The sequence below is a fragment of the Cinclus cinclus genome, chromosome 7, assembly GCF_963662255.1.
Source record: "Cinclus cinclus chromosome 7, bCinCin1.1, whole genome shotgun sequence".
Lineage (NCBI taxonomy): Eukaryota > Metazoa > Chordata > Aves > Passeriformes > Cinclidae > Cinclus > Cinclus cinclus.
In genome coordinates, this window is record NC_085052.1 from 25118737 (window position 1) to 25141083 (window position 22347).

The 22347-nt window shown below is 40.6% G+C and overlaps 1 protein-coding gene across 1 annotated transcript; it reads right to left on the reverse strand.

Moving 5' to 3' along the window:
• Positions 1–4884: 4884 nt before the first annotated feature.
• On the reverse strand, positions 4885–20914 carry MAT1A (methionine adenosyltransferase 1A). Its single transcript, XM_062496755.1, has 9 exons — positions 20821–20914; positions 14207–14284; positions 13585–13707; positions 11772–11884; positions 10073–10216; positions 9245–9463; positions 6042–6224; positions 5467–5600; positions 4885–4987 (listed from the first exon to the last, which is right to left on the reverse strand). Exons 1-9 carry the CDS (start codon positions 20912–20914, stop codon positions 4885–4887), a joined length of 1191 nt encoding a protein of 396 aa, XP_062352739.1.
• Positions 20915–22347: the final 1433 nt, after the last annotated feature.

Consider the following 22347-nt stretch of genomic DNA (forward strand, 5'->3'; position numbering starts at 1 on the left):
TCACTATATACTTGCTTGTATTCAAGTCACTTCATATATCTGGAGCAGGACAAAACTGGAAAATATAGGACGCTTCTTGGACTAGCAGTAGCAGGACCAAAGCTGTGGTAAATCACATGACACTGATGTTTTTCTGCTGTTGCGTGTGGGTCCCCTCCCCAGCAGGTACTTGGTACATTGCCAAAGCAATACACGAGCTGTGCTTCCCTGCCAGGGCAGGCAGGAGCCCACCAGCACAGGAGGTGGGCGCAGAACAGACCCCTCTTACCTCAAGACTCTCGTTCACATCATCTATGGTTGCACTCTCACATTCACTTAGACCAGCAAAAGCTCGGATTTCAGTAAAATCTAAAAGACAAGCAGAAGTAGGTACTTAGGTAGGTGACAGTCCCTCCTGACACATGAACAAACCCCAAATACCACTTGTTCAGAGGAACTGTCCTTCTATCCTGCTTCTATCCTACCCCACAGTCCTAGTACCAGATCTTATACCTGAGGTGACCAGGACTCAAATGTGAAAATCTGTACCAATATGGATTTGTTGGAAACAGCAATGTGAGCCCCTCAGCAATGCGGGGCCACTCAGGGCTGGGTTCCCAAGCATGCCCTTCATTTCTCTAAGACAGCCCTATTTACATAATTGTTAGTCATATCCAAGAATATCTTACCTGCAAGAAGAACTGCTAAACTTAGGACAGCAAACAGTTTTTTCCAGGGGAGGCAGGAGCTGAGCATTTCTCCCTGCTACCTGTTGCTTGCGGTGCCTCGAGCACAATCACTGGAGGCAGGCACAGAGCTGTGTGCTGTGTGTGGCTGGTTGGTCACTCTGTGTCCCACTCAGCCTGTGCCTCACCCCACAGCAGTGCTGTGGTTAGGGATAAGGGGCAGGCACACTTTGCCCCATTTTCTGGGAAGCCCAAGGAGAGCTTGCCAGAACAGTTTGGGAGAGGGCAAGGGCATGTTCTCGTTAGGGCACTGAGGCAGAGTGACTCTGCTGCTGCCAGCTCCACCGGGAAATTTTCAGATTAACTGGTTTACTGTAAACATGTTTTGTGTCTGCACATTCTTGCACGCTCTGGCTCTCTTGCCAATTTCCCATCTGTCTGTGTTTGCCTCTCTCTCTCTCCCTCTAACACACACACACACACACACAAATATACTTCCACAAAGAAGACATAATAATGCCTTAACTTGTTCCAAGAGAAAGCTCAGAACATCGAATTGTGACTGATTTGAACCAAGGAGGTATGGTCTGTATCCTGTAGCATCCAAAGTTTAGATTTTTTTTTTTTTTTGATGGAGCCATGAACCTCATGTGCTTAAATCCATTTATGGGAAGAGCTGAATAGGTAGCAAAATTGCCACAGAAGTTCAACCTGTTCTACCCTACATATTTACCAGCAGATTAATCCAATTGTCCGAGGGTGCCTGACCCATGTGTGAAATGCAGGGTTCAGAGTGTTTCACCTGAAAGCCTGTCACACACCTCCACACACTGTCAAGCCTCGGGCCAGCTTTGCCTGCCAGCCAGCTGGAAACACACACACACCCCTCCTCTCCAACAAACCATTAATACTTGTTATTGTCACCACAGGAGCAGAACTGTTCCTTTTGTCTGCAGGTTTTTCTTTTTGTTGAGACGCAGACTTTCCGCTTCCATGTTATGTCATGAAAGATATTTATTTATTTATTTATTTATTAATTTTTAATTAATTTCTTATTATTAATTTTTCATTCACTTGCTTCAGCTGGTTGTAGTGTACTACATTATGACCTGGAGCTCCTGAAGAAGTTAAGCCAAAAGGAAGGCACCCAGGGCATTGACAAAGAAATGTTTTATCGTGCTATCTCAGGGACATCTTGATGAACAGGTATGTGTAGGACAGTAACACTGCCACAAAACACTTCTGTGTCCCTCTTTTTATTAGCAAAATGCTCCTGTATACATCATTGACAGGTAAAAGATCATTAGCAAAACAAGTGTTTAACAGCAAAGGTCAAGGTTTATGTTTCTAGGCAGACCAACAGGACCTGGTTCCAAACAGCTTACATTTCTGAGGCTGGCACACACATATTCCGTATTCCTTGGAAGACAAGCAATATGCAGCAAGGAAAACAGTCCCTGGGAAATCTCAGGCAACTAATTCTTTAAGATGCAGGTGGTCTTTAAGATATTTTCCTGCCAAAATGTACCCAGGTGGGTATCCAACGAGGCCCACTGATTAATGTGGTTAAGTCCTTTGGAGATCAGAAGCTACACATAAACCTGTTTATCTCAACTTACATAGAACATAGAGCACATTAGCATAATTACTTAAAGTGAAGAGACCTCTGGCTTGACTAGATAGAAACAGTGTTTATGACATACTTGAAAGGAATTAATGGCAGCTTTTTCTTTAATGTTCATCACAGGCACTTTCTTTCCACGACCACATCTGTTCGGGAGGCACTGTGTGAAGACATTTCTTTAGGAGATAAACACGGGGTGGCAGCACTTCTCCAGCGCAGATTTATCAGAATGCTGGCTAAACCACAAAGCATTAAGTCCCTCCTGGGGGCCATACACAGTCATACATTGGAGGATTAAGCTGCTGCTTACTGACAAACAAAATTGATCACAGAAGATAAACGTGATCTCACACCCTCCCGGCTTAAACAAACCTGTGCCCAACTCAGGCATTTGCAAAGAGGAGTTTGCCACTGTCGAGGACAATTTAGCACACGGGCACAGAGAGGTCCTTGTCATCAGCCTTGGCCGCGTCCCGCCCACCTGCAGCCGCGACCCTGACCTGCGGGGACGAGAGGAGGGCGCTGGCTCCAGCAGGAACATCGGGACAGCGGGACGGGGACGGCTCCCGGAGCCACCGGGATCACCCCTGGAGCCACCGGGATCATCCCTGGAGCCACCGGGATCATTCCTGGAGCCACCGGGATCATTCCTGGCAGTCACAGGGATCATTCACCCCTGGCAGTCACAGGGATCATCCCTGGCAGTCACAGGGATCACCCCTGGCAGTCACAGGGATCATTCAGCCCTGGCAGTCACAGGGATCATTCAGCCCTGGCAATCACAGGGATCACCCCTGGCAGTCACAGGGATCACCCCTGGCAGTCACAGGGATCATTCAGCCCTGGCAGTCACAGGGATCATTCAGCCCTGGCAATCACAGGGATCACCCCTGGCAGTCACAGGGATCATTCAGCCCTGGCAATCACAGGGATCACCCCTGGCAGTCACAGGGATCATTCAGCCCTGGCAATCACAGGGATCACCCCTGGCAGTCACAGGGATCATTCAGCCCTGGCAGTCACAGGGATCACCCCTGGCAGTCACAGGGATCATTCAGCCCTGGCAATCACAGGGATCACCCCTGGCAGTCACAGGGATCATTCAGCCCTGGCAATCACAGGGATCACCCCTGGCAGTCACAGGGATCATTCAGCCCTGGCAATCACAGGGATCACCCCTGGCAGTCACAGGGATCATTCAGCCCTGGCAGTCACAGGGATCACCCCTGGCAGTCACAGGGATCACCCCTGGCAGTCACAGGGATCATTCACCCCTGGCAGTCACAGGGATCACCCCTGGCAGTCACAGGGATCATTCAGCCCTGGCAGTCACAGGGATCACCCCTGGCAGTCACAGGGATCATTCAGCCCTGGCAATCACAGGGATCACCCCTGGCAGTCACAGGGATCATTCAGCCCTGGCAATCACAGGGATCACCCCTGGCAATCACAGGGATCACCCCTGGCAGCCAAGTGCCAGCACAGCCCCCCTCCAGAGCTGGGTACATGCCCTGAGCCGGGGCCAGCTCCCCGAGGGAGCACTGGTCCAAATGTACCTCACACTATGTGTGTTTGGTGAAGTTTTGAAGTTGCTTCTCTCAGCTATATTTTATTCCCAACTTATATCCAACACAGAAAGCAATGCAATAAACCTGATGCTTGGGTGCAAAAATTATGAAAAAATACTGTGTAGCACAAACCTGAGAGTTGCAAATAAAAATCTAATACTTTTTCACTGAATTTCCATGAATCACATGGACTAAAGAGTGATCATACAGGTATTAACAGGGAAATTCATATAACAATTTTAAAATCTAATCAAATTCAAATATGTTGGTAAACTAATTCCTGCAAGAGTAGAAGTAGCTGAGTTGAAATGGACCATTTTACAGCAGCATCAAAACAAAAAACCCACAGAAAAAGATACACCTTTACATATATGGTAGGAAAAAGCTTTTAATTCTATGATTGTTGTTTCATAGGAGAGCACTTATGTTTCAAAAACGCAGGTAATTGAAACACCACAGTAACAGCACATATGCATGGAAGGTGATTTAAATATTACATATATGTTAATATTTTTTATAAAGGAGGCCAAGATACTGTTAGGTGATGTTCAGCCTTCTCCCATCAAAGCAGCCCCCAGCCATATGCAATGCTAACTCCAGTAAGGAAATTGGACCCCAGAATTTCCCATTGTCTAATTAGAAGCAACAGATCTGCTGATCCTTAGTCAGAGTTGGGAAATTGTCTTCACCTTTGCCCATCAAAGGTTTGAGGTTTAGCTTTTGGTTTGAGTACCTGAGTCACACTTTGTCTTTATCCAAAGAACCAACAGAGCAGCAGTTAAAAGTAAACTGTATTTTGTTGTCTTACGCCGATTAAAAAAAACAGACTCTGTCCATTACATCTTAGATAATGAAAGACACTTAGGGTTAAAAAAAATCAATTTCCAAGAAAATAACCTTTCTTTCTTTCCATTTAAAATCTAAAATTCCTTATGTTGAATATAAAGCTGTCAAATGTTATTTTCAGAAGTATCCTCATCTTTAGTGGTCTTCCTTCCTGTTTTTAAATGGTGACATGTCACTAATGTCAAAACACAAGTTTTTTAGGCACTTCCCATGAGAATTCCTGTCTTCCAAAGTGACCATAGCAGGCAGTCTTCTGGTAAATGGGCTTTTTTAGATCTAGATCCCTGTGTGTATAACAAAAAAAGGAAAACAATTTCATATTAAGATACTTCATGATAACTACTATTAAAATCCTGATGTTGATCTCCATCCCATCCCCTCAGACAAGCAAACATATTCTGGTGATGCATGCATACCAATGAACATGCTCAGTGGAGACAATAAAGTGACAACACTACTTAAATGCCTTTAATGCACTTAGGGTTATAGGAAAAGTCCTTATTATTAAGAATTAATAGTTGTAATGGAAAAGATGAAATAACCTTAAATTTCTTTGGTAAACTGAAAGAAATTACCTTAAATTCCTTCGGTAAACAAAACATTTTTATCAGAACAAAGTGACTTAAAGTTCTTGGAATTAAAAGTTTTATTTTACTCCCATATAGTATAGAAGGCCAAAACTTCAGTAACAGCTAAGATTTTGCAAGAAATAATCTCTTGGATGCAACTACTGGGATATTTTCCTTTCTGTGTGTTTCTTTACCTGACAATGACTCCAGGCCGAAGATCAAAGTTTTTGTGCACAATGTCCAGCAGCTCTTTCTCTGTTTTTTGGGAAGTTCCATAAGTGAACAGTGAAATAGACAGTGGATGAGCAACCCCAATGGCATAAGAAACCTGTTGGGAAAAAAGCACCTTAGTCAGCCAATAAACACAGCACCTCAGGGCAACAGTGGGTGGCAAAAGGAAGCATTAATTTATGAATCATCTTATGAAAACTAAGGCCTTTCCTTCAATTCTCATATTTGCACAATCTGTATTTGTAGAAAAAAAAAAAAGAGGAAACTTTGAAAATGTTGAGGCCTCTGGAATACTTTCTCACCCATTATCCAGTCACCCCATGCTCATTTCAATGACAGAGTATCAGAAGGTTGAGGACTCAGCAAATATCTGGAAAAATAGGTGGGCTTGAACCAAGTACATTGAGTCTTCCTTTCCTCAACAAAACCATCACCAAGACCACTTCTGCTACAGCGGCTCGTACGCCGAGCATTATTCGAAGAAAATCTAAAGAGGGAAATGCGTTTAGAGAAAAGCAGCATCCCTAGCAAAGCATACCTGAACCAGAACACGGCGGCAGAGCCCAGCTTTGACCAGGGACTTGGCCACCCAGCGGGCCGCGTAGGCGGCCGACCTGTCCACCTTGGTGTAGTCTTTGCCGGAGAAGGCCCCGCCGCCGTGCGCGCCCCAGCCGCCGTAGGTGTCCACGATGATCTTCCTCCCGGTGACACCAGCATCACCCTGCACCGGTGACACAAGGCGTCCATTACCCATCCATTCAGCCTGGGACAAGGCTATGCCTGCCTGCAGAGCACTGCGGCCACGCCTCAGTTCACCACACGGGCACTGCTGCGGGGTAGCTGAAGGAACGAACTTGTCTCACCGAGGTAAAAGAGTGGCTCTAATTGTTTCCAAAGCCAGATTCTCAAGACAAGCCAAATTCACAAATTTGTTTGGTTAGTCAAGCAAATAGGTTTATACCCAGACAGCTACAGCATACACTGCCTGGTTTAATTGTAAATGTAGCAGCTTTGGTTTCAAAATTACCTACTAGGTGTCCAAACCTATTACAATATTGCTAAAACACCATGTGTCATAAAGGAACTATTGAGAGATTTAACACTGTTTAAAATATGAAAAAAAAAAGACCTATCCAGGCTTTCATATCTTTTAGTTAAAATCACAAATTGCGTGAATATTGAATAGTAATCTTTTTTTTAATTTACAGTGAAAGGTATGTCAGTGGTATCTTACAGATGGCTACATGGACATTGGCACTCAGCACTTCCAGTGCAGTATCAGAGATTGTCATATATGTACTAAAAACTGCATTTCCAACCCCAAAATACTTATATAGCCTAATTTAAACTGTACACAACAGGGATGGAGTACTACACACATAACATGACAGGCAGTTATAGGTAATTCAGAAAGGATCACTTCTTTCTAAGAACAGATACTTAGAGATGAATATTCTAAAATATTAAAAAAGGAAGTACAGATAATATTCTAGTTGCCTACAGCTATCCTGCTGACTGTTCTTCACAAGTAGTTCATATTTTCATTTGATCTTGGTTAGCTGATCAGCATCAGACTAATTGTCTGACCCCTGCAATTTACTAAATCCTTAAGCTTTCTGGCGTGAAATGAAACATGTTCAAATTTTAAATTCGGCTGCCACATGTGCAGGCAGATTTGAAATTCTTGCCTCAGAACATCATGCAACTAAAATTCAACTCCTGAAATGTTTGCATGGCAAACACAAGTGGGGAGTCAAAGTTTTTCTTAGAAAAACTGTGCATATACACAGAAGTAAACCTTTGGCACTGTTTGTTCCATTCTGCTACGAAAGCACTGAGACATAAATCTGGATTTTAGATAGCTGAGCATGTATTAAAGGATCCTGTCCTTGGGGTTATTCTGCTTGTCTCAAACCTTAATTTTTGATGGTGCAGGCAGCTGCAACAAGAACACCTTGTGTGCCACCATGACTTGGCTGCAGCACTGAGAGGAAGAATAAATGGACATGTGAAAGGCAAGAAAAACTACCCCTTGTTTCAAAGGCGCTGAACAAGTACAAATGCACTTGTAATGTGTGTGGAAGTCATTGTTGTGATGAGCTGTAATATCTGTCCTCATCACACCCACAGGTATGGCTGGTAGGAAAACAATGACAGCAGCAAACCTACGCATTTTGGCATAGACCGAATTCAAGGTCCCACCACACTCAAAAACATAAGATGAAAACCCCAAGTGAAATGTTGTATCTTCCTTAGATTAAATGAGCTGGAGGTAAGAAAGCCTTGTGTAGCTAGCTTCGTTAAAAAAAAAAACAAAGCGAGTAACACTCTTCTGAAAAATAAGCAGAAAGCTAAAGCTGTTAAAGTCAAGAGGAGAAATAGTTATTTTCTGGTTGCTGCAATGCCATTGTAAATTGCACAAGTGATGATAGCTGTTGCAAGGTCATGGACACATAGACAGATTGACCCACACTGAGTAAACGTAGCCCAGGTTTAAAAAGCTGTAAAGGGACACTGTGACTTGCCTCAGTTTGTATGCGCAAACATATGCAACAGAGCTCCAGCACAAGAGTAGCCAGGGTATTCCTGGCTGGCTTATCACTTCTACATTTTTAAATGGATGCAGTTCAGTACACATCTGAAAGATTTACATTTTTAATGGGTGCAGTTCACTGCACACATAAAAATCTTCCTATGTGTAGCCTTCTTTTTGCATGTAGCTGTGATTGCTGCCTTGTTCATTCACTCTAAGTTACAGCTCAAGTTTGACTCTCCTTTTGTGCATAGTCTAGGATGTCAATGATATACAAAATTACAGCAATACAACCCATTCAACTGCAAAAAAATATATTTTTTGTAGAATCAATAATTATGATGATAATTCTCAACATCTTCCTACCTGTTACATGGCACTAATGTAAAAAAGGCAGAGTGCCTTAGAAATATTTCTAGAAAATTCCAGTAAGTGAATGAATTTGTAAAACAAAAGGAAACACCGTCTACTTGGATTTGTTGTAAAAGTCAACCTAATTTCAGGAAGGAGCTTTGAAGTTTTGTTGTGGTAGTTCTGAAGGCATCTGAAGACTAAAATATTCATAATGGTAAATTTCTTTTCAAATTCTAAATCTTGGAATTGCTGGTCCTACAGAGAGTGGAAGTTCTTCCTGACTTTGGTGAGTACAGGACCAAATTACAAATTCCATCTCCTGTGCTGCCTAAAAGTAAAAGGAACATTTATTTTCTCACCAGAAGAAGCTTTATTTGGGCTGATTTTCAGGACAAATGAATATCTTCAGCTCCTACTGGTGTCAGGCAGAACCGTGAGAGCTATGCAGATCTGAAAACCAAGTTCACTGTAAGAGAAGTAAAGCTTCTCTTGTCCACCTCTCTGTAAGAAGTGCTTCCCATGAGGAAGGACTGCAGGTCTCACTCAGTGCTGGATCCCAGAGGGTTTGAGGAAACCCAGAATTGGGCTCTACACTCTACATGCAATGGAAAATTGGATGCAGATTGCCTGCCTGACCACAACACATGTCCAGTATCACCAGGCCCTCAAAGGTTACTTTGGCACAGGACACCTGAAACCCTGGGCCCTTCTCCCACATCCAGCTGCAGGAAAAATCTCCCCCTGGGCAACTTGCTCCTTACACCCTGGGACAGAGATGCCAAAACCTGAGCACTGTAGACACACATACAGTGAAAGGCAAGCTCATAAAACCACCAAAATAATACAGCACAAACCTGAGGCCCTCCAATAACAAAACGTCCACTAGGCTGAAGGTGATAAACAGTTTTGTCATCCAAGTATTTAGCAGGGACAACGACTTGGATCACACGTTCCTTCAGGGTCCTGCGCATGTTCTCCAGAGAAATGGTCTCATCGTGCTGCACGGAGATCACAATGGTGTGAACACGCACAGGAACCACTGCTCCATTCTTCTGGGTGTACTGAACTGTCACCTGGGGGAAAAACAACAGAGCTGCCATGAATGTCTCAGTGGTGGTCATCAAATACCGGTCACCTAGGCTATTCCACAGCAAAATGTCAGTGCTGACGTTAGAGTGAGCACTGCTCACAGTGATGCCAGGGTGTAAGAAATGCAGTCATTTCCTCACTCCACTTTTGATATGCTAAAGGAAAAAAAAAAATAATAGCAAAAAACCCAACTCGATAAGGACAACTTGATTCTCTATGAAATCAAAATATGTCTTTCAGATGGGATTGCCGTCAAAACTCAAACCTCATAAATTTATGTTCTTAGTGCATTTTGAAAATGTCAGCCTGAAGCCCTAAATAAATTCCTTTGAATGTTACCTTTCCAACAAGCACAAACCACTGTAGTTCTTAAGGGTTAAATATCCCTTCACTGGCAGGCTCTGAGACAAGTGAACCATTTTCCAACAGCCAAGGAGACAACATCACAAAGCAGTGGATAAGCTTTATGTGCTCCTTGTAGGTTATCCTGATATGCTGAAACACATCAACTGCTGTCTTCAAAAAAATTCAGTATTTCTGGAAAGAAAAGGCACTGGTTTCCAACTTTCTGAACAATCCCTTGCAGCAGTTACCTGTGTCTTGGAGTCAGGCCTCAGCCAAGGGAGCTCTCCACTACGCCTCAGCTCTGCTAACCTGGCGTTCAGTTTATGAGCAAGAATAATTGTCAAGGGCATACATTCTTCTGTCTCATCTGTTGCATAACCAAACATCAAACCCTACAGGAGGAGAGAACGTACTTCAATAAGTGTTAAAAGCACCACAACCAAAGGCAATGAGATTTCATCTGAAGAAAAGAGTCAGAGTAGTATCCTCTACTGTGTTACATCACAGTGCAAGAAACCAAAACTCAGATCAGGCTCCAACATGTTGCAGTGTAATGAGAGGCAAACCATGTTCCTTGAATCTTTTCACTAACCTGAAGGCTTATATGTTGAGCTAGAACCTGGACAAAAGTGAAGACATTTCTGTGAAAAAGCCTAATAGGTTCTTTCACGGAAAAAAAAAATCTCCTGGAAAAAACACTTCAGGACTATTCTGTCATAGGAAAGATGTTTCTAGTAGCCTGGAATTGTTCCAGAGCTTTTATGTATGAACACAGACACACTTACACTAACTGCAGCTCACATCTGAAATTTCAGTGGAATGGGCTGTGATCACTCCATGAAGGACATACCCTTCAATGGTTTAAGGCACCTGCCTCAGATTTTTCAATGCCACATGCTTAGCTTCTACTGTTATATATTATATTTATAGTGTTATATATTACTTTTATAATTCTCTCATGTACCCTGCATCAGATTATCATTTGCTAAATAGAGTTAGCATTTCCTTGCTCCTCATCCAGTGTATGTTGTGGGGGAGAAAAAAAATAGTAAAAAAAGACAGGAATACACTTTGATCAAATGGAAAGTGAGGCCATCATAGTGTCAAAGGAAGTCAAATCTCTTTTCATCTCATGTAGTATTCTGTCCCCATGACAGCAGAAAAACATTTTAATTTAGTCCTCAAGGGATTTTTGGAATAATATTATCTTGGCTCCTGGACTCGGATACCTGCACTTATGGTTCTCAACAGCACTGGTATGAACTAGACATTACTTTTAATGATAACTAGTAAATGCTAAATTAACTCACATGGCATCAGTCATGTTATGCAGTTTTTATGTTAGTATCTCTCTCTTGGGAACACACCATAAATGCCTACATGTGTTCTTTAGCTCAGAGAAATGCAGTTTGGACACCCTTAATCACATGGAACACCTAGTACAAGAGCTGCCTCCAGGAAAGAAGTGAGAATTAAATGTACTCTGGTATTTATTGTACTAATGCTGAGGGCAGGTGAAACATCACCTGGTATTTCACTGCACAAAATCTCAACAGCTCTGTGAATGCAAAAAGATCCTTTGTTTATTCCACATTACAGAGCAAGTCTGGCAGTAAGAAGAATGGTTGATGAATCTAAAGCTACACAACACAAACATTAAATATATAAGCAAAAAAAACTTTGCCGAGTTCTAAAAGGAACCTCCTCAGCTACTACAAACTGCCAGAACTCTCCTGATTTGCCTGGAGTGCTAAAACAACACCAGACAAAAGTCTGCTCTCAGGGAACCTACAACTGTTTTATTAAAATTATGGGTTTTATGCTGGGGTAAAGAGGAGTGTGAAAATATTTTGACATGAATTTTGACATATAAAATAGGACATTAAGATGGAGTAAACTTTTTCCATTAAAACAGCTTTGATGTTTTAGATGTGATGCTATGTCTACCTGATCTCCAGCACCAACATCCTCTTCGTTCCTGTGTAGATGAACACCTTGGGCAATATCAGGTGACTGCTGTTCCAGTGCCACTAAAACATTACAAGTCTTGTAGTCAAAGCCTATTTGGAAAAAAGAATAGCAGTGAATTCTTTATCTGTCACTATTAAGGAAAGTGACATAGAAGCAGAGGACAAAGTTTTTATTCTGAAGGATAACACATTCAGAACTCAAAACCAACTGCTATTTTTTAGTAAAATGTTTGTCAATACCACACTTGAAACCTTTTTTAGGATGGGATGAGATATATAGGGTTGCCTTTCTTGCTTGTTACTGATTATTTTTTCTTGCACTGACTCCCTGCGGCAAGCAAATTCACATTAGGAATTGTCAACTGCAGAAAAGTGGTCAAAAAGGTAAATAGTGAGCCTCTCCCAAATGAATACTAATGAAGTCCTCTACATTAATTTCCAGAAGCCGAGTTTTCAGCAACTGAAGACTCTGCTCTCTGCCACATTATTTTTAATACATGCAGAGCAGTGTCCATATTTAAATTTCTCATGGGACTTTGTATGAACCACAAACAGAAAACATCAGAGTCAGGTCTCACAACAAGTCAGGAAATGGGAATTTACGTGACTTTCCAAGACCAAAAGTAGGGTTTAAAAAGAAATTGAAAGACTTACAGAAGATTGTGGCAAAATTTCCCACCTGTTCCTAGGTATATTAATAGTGACATGCTTCTCTCCAAATCCAACCTTTCCTAGAACTGCAGCTACTGACAGCTGCTGACCAAACTCATGTTCAGCCAGTACAACATATATACACGTCCATATGCATATGATCCACATGAATACTCTTCACTCTCTTTTTAGTAGGCTATGCAGAGAAGAAAATTATATTTCTGGACATAATTGTTTGGTTAAGGGTTTTCTTTTTACTTATAGAAATTGTTTTTTACTGGGTCACTGAATCTCTCCTCATCACTGTTGGCTGTTTGGATAAAAGGGAAATTTATGATCTCCTAGATTTGCTTGTGTTTTCTGAAAGCACTGCTGTTGTGTGATGGTGGAGGCAACCTGCAGCTGAGCTGCTGTAATATTCTCCCACCAGAACCTCCTGCAAATTCGATTGCAACTGAAGGACTGCAGTAAACAACTCATAAACCAAAAGCTCTTAAAAGATACATTTCACTGTAACAGAATACTTGGAATATTTCTATTGTATAAACAGATACATGCAAATCAGAAAGTGAAATGTGTCTAGTGCACAGAGCATTTTGTCACTTTCATCATTTGCACATCTCACAACCTAGGGCTGGACCACACACTGCTCAGAGTAAAAGGAGTTATTCAGAGCCAGCAAAGCACCCTGCAGTGACAACCACCTTTACACCTGGGAATTCTAAATGCTACCACAGTGCAAAAATACAAAGGTACTGTGAAATGAACTTGGTTTCTTCTCTCTCTTTTGCATCAAGATGCAACAATCAGCTTGCCAAATGAAAAACCAAGACTCAAGTTCTGGCAAGTCTGGAGGAGTGGTAGGTTCTATGGTTCACTTTATGGTTCGCAGTTAACTCTTGTGGCCAAATACCACAGCTCAAAGTATAGTCTGCCTACTCTCAATTCAGTTTTAACTAATAAAAGGCTTTTACTTACTGGGGTAAAGCCAGAAAGTGTATCATGCAGCACCATGTAAACAGCTTTCACGCAGCACATTCAGTTTGTATCAGGCTTGCTAAAGCCCCTGTATGGAAGTAATGGCAGACCTGTTTTGCTATTGCTTGCTCTTCCATGATTTCATGAGTTTTTCCACCAACCTTTAGCTGAATCATCATAGCCAATATGTCTAATTGCATCTCGGACAACTCGCTGATAATCCACAATAGCACGAGAAGTGATCTCCCCACAGAGCAACACCATTCCTGTCTTACATACTGTCTCTGAAAAGAGAGATGAAAACAGGATTACAATAGCAGAATAAGCCAGCCACTAAGGTAAAGAATTGTGTTTGTGATGATGCTGATTTTGAGAGGTCTACTGGATGTGTACAGTGCAAATCTTTTATATCCATTTTTTTACCATTATAACTCCATCTATAAAAAAATATTTTCATATTCACCATCTGTCTGAAAGCAAGGAAAAAAACTAATATGTCCAATTTACAAATGGGAAAGTCAAAACACTGAGCATGATTCAGTGATATGCAAAACTGTTTCTTCCAGGACAATTCAGTCCACACACAAAATCAATGGCCCTACTCTTCTACAGCCTGCTTGGGCTTCAGTCTTTACAAAAACTTTTAATGTTCCTTCTCATCTCTCCTCTTGAAAACTGAAATTCTTTTGTCATTTTTGAGAGAGAAATGAGCTAGGTCTTTGCAAGCATCCTAAAAAAAGATTGTGACTGTGATGACTTAAAGCAAAGCAGCAAACAACTTACCACAAGCAACCTTGGCATTCGGGTCCTGTTTGAGGTGGGCGTCTAGCACAGCATCGCTGATTTGATCACAGATTTTGTCTGCAACACATCAAAGCTGTGATTCAAAACCACAGCACTCAATACAAAACATGGACTGTTTGCATCACTTTCAGTAGGCATTTCAGAAAGGCATTCTTGCATTGCTTACTACTGGCACATTTAAGGCAGCTAAATAGAAAGACATGTTAAACATCCTTCCAGCAAACTCAGTAGACAGAGTGGGGAATTTACCTACCAGTGTAAACCAACTAACTAGAACTTTATCTGTAGCTTTCTGTGCTTAGATGTGAAACAAGTGTATAAGTGAGAGGTTAAGAGGTTTTACTCACAGCTTTCTCCCTCTCTAGCACCACCAGCTCTGCAAACCACTGGTGTTCTAATGGAACAGTGATGTTCCACCACCAGCTTCCATCATCCCAACAGAAAGTTACAATGTGCCTGACCAACACTGGTAGTAAAGCCTGAGAAAGTGCTTAGATTAACAGAGATAATGCACAGCTCAGTGGAGGGCTGGGTTTTGGGATGCTTTTTGTCACTACCTACCTTCTGGCAATGTCACCTCCTAAGAATCCCTGGATCCCACCTAAGGCAGTGCAGGGAATACACACACAGAAGCAAAGGGGTAACCAGGTGAAGTTTGCCTGAGGTAAACCTTTAGTAACATGCCAAATACAAAGGTTTTAGCTCAAGTTTGTCATAACAATATTTTATCTTTTTCTTCCTTTATTTTCTAATCTTTAAAGCAAATATTGAATCTTAATCAAATAATCAGCTAATCTAATGGACAGAAAAGGGCAGCACCCATAGCAATGTCTTCTGCATGAAAATGGTTAATTTTCTTATTTAAATTTTTCTTTAAAAAAGGGTCTAGTATTGCTTTTAGATTTTGACACAGCAAAATATAAATTAATCTCCTGCCTTGCAATTTGCAACACAATCTGCTGGAAATGTTTTGTAAGAGTCTGTCATTAGAGGCTTTTAATACACTTAAGCTCAAGTCAAAATAAATTCTCACTAATTTTCATGACGAAAATGTACATTTAGCTAAGAGGAACAAATCAAGGACTGGAGAACTAATGTGATTCTGGCACTCTGATCTCCCATCTCACTACCTCAACACCAACAGAATGAACAAAAAACACAGTAGGCAAGTGTAGGCTGCATTGGAACCTTCAGCCTACGTGGACTAGGATTACTAAATTTGGGACAATTATTACCAAAGAGGAATCAGACACCATTCTTGCAATTTAATTATACGCCCTACTGAACCTTGCTTAGCAAACCTGGGTATAAAGGTGGCAGCAGTGATTAAAATATCTTTGCTTTTTCTGTTCAAAGTTTTCGTTTTTATATGGAAATGTATCCACATTTTCAAGCATAAAAACAAGAAATATTGACAATAGGCAATTTTTTTATTACCTGGGTGAGACAACAGAACAATTGGGGTTAGAATGGCTTTCTTAGTGCAGGTCCAATACCCAGCAGCAAACTCTAGTGACTGGGACTGCTCTGGAGTCTTTTTTCACCTCCCAGAGTTCCAATGAACAGCCTTTATTGCTGTCCTTGCTCCACATGAAGCATGTCTCACCTGCATTAGATGCCCCTGTCCCACATGTCTGAGTTCCCTGTATGGCACACGTAGGGATATTACAAGCATTCTTGCCAAAACACTCAAGAAGGGTGTTAAGAAGCTGTGGGAAGGTTTAGGACAGAATGAGAAGAATGCCCTAGATCAGAAAAGTCTGTCTTACAGGATGAAATCAATCAAACTCTAGTTCTGAAAGGCTTAAAGAATGGCAGCCTACCAGAGGAAACCCCTACAGGCATTGAGATCACTGTCCCTAAGAACCTAAAAATACTGTGCTGAGAGAAAAGGGTTGTTTTTCCTGATGGGAAATAATGTCACTACAGTTGATAAATGAAAGCTAGAAAGAGACAGATAAAGATTAAAAAAGGAAAATCTGAAGACTGACAGCCATGGAAACCATTCAACTAGAGGAATGCAGGATTCCTTATCCTTTAAATGTCTACATGAAAACTGGATTTGAAAGGTATGAATGAAATTGAACTGCCATTTAATAACTTGTTTGAAGAACTCTTGCATGAAATATTATTATCTATGTATGAAGGTCAGATCAGATTATATTTTGGAGATCCCTTCTGATCTGTAATATCTATGTGAGAGCTATTAAAATAAAATAATAGATTAGAATAATTTAATCTACTTGGAGAATGCCCTTACATTAAAATAGTTTAAGGTAGATCAGTTTGATAGTACATGTCATATCTGATTGTTGCTGCAACAACCAGCAGTTCTAGTGCAACAAGATCCAAATCCAGATAGAGATATGAAGATGGAAAAGAGAAATCCAGCTGGATGATTGGCTGATTAATGTGTTAAATTAAAGGCATGTCTATTAGCAAAGGTCTCTGGTGTAAAATAAAACCAGGCATTCTATTTTTAGCAATGTTTAGCAGGCCTTGTGCACCCTTCATTATGTTATTTAAATTTCTCATATCAGCTGGCCCATTTCTCTTATTATCTACTAAGTGTGAGAGGTTAAGTTTGTCCATTATCTTTTTTCCTTTTTATTTTCCCTGCTTTTTTTAGAAACAGGGAAAGCATAATGGAGCACCTCTGGCGAGACTATAATCTTAAAAAAAACATTTAATAGGTCAGAACTCAGCTAATGCATACTTTCATGTCATGAATTACTATCCAATGGAATGAATATTGCAAAAGGGGTATCTAAAATGACTGAGCATGCAAGTATTAGATAGCCATGACTCTTTTCATGAAATACAATCATCCCACAGGCCCAGCCTTATGGCAGAGATGGCAACTAGCCATGAAACAGCTTTTGTTAACCATAGAATGAGTCTAGGAAGGCTGGTGATAAATCCTTATTCAAAATCCCAGTTTCAATACTAGGAAGGAAAGAAGGTGTTCAACAACAAAGGTGATCTCTGATAATTAGAAGGAACTTCACAGTTTTCCAGATAGTTAAACATAAGTTTGTTACATGAATCTAGAGTATGTAAGAGCCTAAGAAAAGTTCTCAGGACCTTCACAGGAATTCTGTTTCACAGACTCAGCACACAGAGGGAAAAAAAACAACCCTATGAACAGCAGTAAAAACTGAATATTTTATTCAAAAAAGCTTCACAAAGCACAATGACGTTCAGCCAAACTTCTGGATGTGATGGTGTAGTAAATATAAAAAATTTTGAACATTTGAAATTGCAAGGTTGGTTTTCTTCTGTAATCATCAACATTAAATTCAGTATTTTTCATGATATGTTATTTTGTCAACAGAAAAAAATGAACTAGAATGCGAATTTTTATATTCAAAATATGACAAACTGAGCAATTTTCAGTTTTCTGCCAAAAAAAAAGTAAACAGGGAAGAAATGCAGATACTTATCATAAGCATTTCATCAAAAAATTAGCTTTCCTACAAAAGACTTTCACTACAAAGACTTCAAATACCTGCATGGTGCTGTACATTTTTCCTATTTAAAAGAACACGTGAGGAATGCTAGTTGATAACTGCAGTGGTACTGCAATATTAGCAGTGTTCAGATGTCTTGTATGTACATCTGTTCTCCTTGTTCAATGCAGTTTACTGAAGTATCATGCATATCACTAAGTATATATAATCTTAGATATAAGACATACTGGACAGATCTGCATTTTCTGGAGTTTTTTTTCATTCAAGATTTTTTTTTTCCTGTGAATATCTACAAGATAAACATATGCTTCTAATATGGTTGAAAACCTGAGGGTGCTTTTAGATGTTTGGTCTTATAATTTTAAAGAGATTCATTGATACTTTCTGGAAAACTGAATGGCAGACAGTTTGCAGCCAATTCCATCTGTAGCCACACAAGATAGGGGAAGGAATCAATCCTTGATGGTTTGACATCTGTAAGACATTTTGGGGCACAGAAACACACGATGCTTTTCAAAGCACCATGAAACCTGTGCAGCATGACAGACACTACTGGACTAAGGAAAATGGAGCAGTGACAAAACACAGCTACAAAAAATAAAAAAGCTCTCTTTTTCATGCTACTGTCTGTGTGCTTTTATTATTATACTGAAAGGGAGAAGTGTAAGTCATCAGAGAGTTTGAAATTTACACCACTAAATGACTAAAAGATCTGAAAGGAATTCCCAAATGTTATGCCCAAGGGATTTTGAAGAATCTGGAGTGAGAAGATGACATAAACAGCTTTCTATAAAGTCTTTGGGGAGCACAGGTAACACCTGTAGGTTAATTATTGACAGCTATTACTTGCTTCTATGGAATCTGAGCTTCTCAGTGACACCCAGCTCTAGGCATTGCACAGATACAAGGCAGTTCTCTGTACACTCAAATAAATAAGCATGTGATTTCTCCTGCTTTGTGCATTAAGAAGGTCTCCATTAAAGCATTCAATACTGAGTTAATATAATCAGAACAATTCAAATTTCCACCAGACGAATATCTAGTTCAGGATCTTTACTTCACATAATGCCCTCTAGCAAAATTATACTATCACATACGGAAGAGGACTAATCAAGAACACGCAAATTATCCATTTTGTATAAACAGAAGGAATCAGAACTCACAATAAAATTCTATTGCTACAGATAACATCAGAAGACCAACTACAGCCTCAGGCGCTGGGCCTCATTTTAAGAAATAGCGAAGATTTCCTGGGTGATAAAATCCTAATGGCATGTCTACACTTCTTGTGCAAAACCACAGAGGGGAGAAGGGGCCTTGGCTGGGATGTACAGGTGATCATTTTGCTGTCAGGAGACAGAGCTATCACTGAGATGATTAAGATCCATTGCTGATGCTCAGGAAAAATAATTTGCAGAACAACCCAGAGTTACTTACTGCTAGCCTGTCCTCCTTTGATCTGGCAAATCTCTATCTTCCCTTTGCCATAGGCATTGGGGTTTTCAGCACCCTATGCGAAGATCTAGGCTGTTTAAGAAAGTATAAGCATCACAGCCTTGAAAACACCCAGGTAAATTTCAGTTTTCCACTCCCTCTAAAATAAACCTTCAGGTTGGTACTTTGTATGTCACAGTACCCAGAGACCCAGCCAGCTCTGTCAGGCGAGAGAAGCTGCAGAGATGTCCAAGTGTAACTGTGTTTGTCAAGGGCCAACTAGTATTTGAGCACAGGAGAAAAATAATGTTCATGAGGCTTAAATGAAAGCTGAGGGCCAATAGAGGGTTTATAAATAGAGGGAATGTGAATAAGAACAAAATTTTGGCCAAATTCTAAATTGAGAAACAAGATAAAGAGAGGACTGGTAAAGAGATCAAGGGACAAAGCTAAATTTGGGGACTCAGTTGAACTCTCTCTGCTTGAGACTTTCCTATTATTGCCCCAAGATGACTAAAAAAAATGATCAGAGTAGCATAAATTGTGACCATAAATTGTGACCATAACATATCCACGTTATTTCCAAAAATTACCACACTGTTATTTTTCCCATAAGACCGCATAGCACTACAGACACTGGATGTAGTGCATAATTATATATAAATGTGACATGGGACATATGTTCCAAGGGCAAAATGTGGCTGTCATTTTCTGACTGTGTTACATCAGAAAGAACCCCAACTGGTTTAACCTGATGTAGGTGCCTTCACATTGATGGAGATGTACTCAATTGCATCAGCCATGGATTTGTTCTGAGGTAACAAGTTAATGCAGAAGAGTATCAAACTACAAAGTTCTCATTTATGACCTTTTTATCCTCTGCTGTACATGAATACAGACCTGAAAAGCCTTATTACAGCAAAAAGTACAGGCCACCAAATTGACTTCTAAAACAAATACACTTTCTAGGACATCAAATACCCCATTGTGCCCTGGTCTCACTTGAGGGAACAGTTGCTGTTGACATAAGGTGTATGTTTATGGTGGATGAATATTTGTTTTCAATAAAATTGAACTAATCTCTGCTGACCATACATAAAGTTTAGCAAATAACTGTCCACTCTTTGCTTAAGCAATTCCATATATTGCATCAGATGATGGAAAGGGGTGGGAGGCAGGGGCAAATTGGTGACTTTTCCATGTACACCTGCTGGGACCACTATAAAAAGGCTCTAAGATAGGCTGCTTAGGGATATTCCTGTCATGGTTGACAGTCTTAGAGTACCCCATATGTGCAGGACAGTTTCACAGAGCCCATAAAGATATGGAACTTGAGAAGCAGCTATGCATTCTTATCCATATGTGAAACTTGAGTCTGTCAGAGAGACAGTAGTGTCTCCAAAGGAATACTGAAAGAAATTCAGATGAAAAGGAGCAGCAACCACAAACCTCACTGCCTTCCTCCACACACCCTGCAAAAGCACATAAACTCCTGTTGGAAGCACTCTAGTGACAGCAGTTCTACAGTCTGTATGGACAAAGTCCAGTAGAAATGAAGTAGAAAAAGCACCCCGCTACAAATAACTTCTCTAGTAAGATTAACACCAAGTGAATTCTTCTTTAGGCTTTTAAGACATCTCAAATGAAAATATTATCCTTTTTAGACTTTTACCAGAGCTGGCTTCTTACCTGGATGCCCTTCTCCCACAGACTCCGATGTGAACATGAAAGCCCCTTCATCATCAAGCGTGTAATCACATAAACCATCCACTGGCCCATTCATGGCTGTGATGCTGCTCCTGATGGATTGCTACAAACGGTGGTTGAAGAGCTCTACCTTTAGTGCCTTCTGTTTAAGAAGGCTCTTTATCAGCAGGACTATTCGCTGTCTTCACTTATTACCTCTTTGGCTGACTTGATTTTTTCAGTGTGTGAAAGCAGCATGTGCCTGCATCCGTGCCTGCATGCAAGGAGCATGCATGTGCCTGAAGTCTGTATCCCTACCTAGCCTGATCTGTCAGTGCCTGAGCTGCTCCTATATATGGAAAAGTGAAAGTGCCCAGACAATCATGTGAGGAAAATGGAAGAGCCCATTTCTTGGCAGGGGAGTTAGTTAACTTTAGGGTACTTCACTAATTAACTCAGTTCTTGGAAGCACTCTGCATACAACCTGTGCAAGACTGGCTACCTTAGCAGCTCCACTGAGCATGAAGTAATGCAGGACTGCTAGTGACAGCTCAGCTCAGCTGCTTTTCTCTTTGGCTCTCCCCTGATTCTGGGATCTATGGTGTACTTCCAATTCTGTGTTGTGGTTTTGCAGGGATAGATATAAAATGTATAAATGCACATCTTTCCTAGTGAAAGACAAGAAGAAGTTTGGTCTGCATCATATAACCGTATTTTCCTTTTACTTTTTCATCTCGAGAAAACTGGAATTCCCTGATGAATTGATTTTTTACTTTCATTCATTTTTTGTGCACATTTGAGAGACAAAACATCTGATAAGATCTAGCACCACGGCTGCTTCACAGTCTGCTACACAGGGCTCACTCTTCAGCCTTTGCTTTTCTTTTCCCTTGTCCTTTCTTCTACTAATTCAGGTCTGTTTGAATCACATTTTTGTATCATATTCCCATATTATATTCCATAACTCTTAGAAATACAGTAACTGCCACATATCAGAACTCAGTGATCAGTTCTGCTGCAGAGAATTTCTTCTAGTCAGATGACTCATGTCTGGAATATGCTGATGGTATGTCAGGTATGAAGGCAGAGGGCATTCGGTGGGTATTCGTGTCTTTATAAAACACAAGTAAATATACCCATGGGACAGATCCACAAGTGCCCCATTATATATAGGTGTATTTTTCCTTATTTCCTTTACAGAAACCATTATAGTCTCAATCTCTGACCAAAGCACTGGTCTACTAAAGAAATTAATTCCTTATCACTCTAATTCTTATCACAAAGTTTAAAAACTTAGTTAACTTCAAACCCTTAGCCATTAATATAATTATTATAATTATTAAAAAATCCCCAAGATGGTTCCTTGGATTCAAATTTCTGCTACATATTTATGTAAGAATTCATCAGAATTTTCACTTTCTGCCTACATTCCTGAAAACAATAACCAGTACCTGTGAATGTTCACCAGTAATCTCCTGCAGCACTGGCCCCTCTCCAATTATCATTGACATGGAATCTTTAATTTCAAAT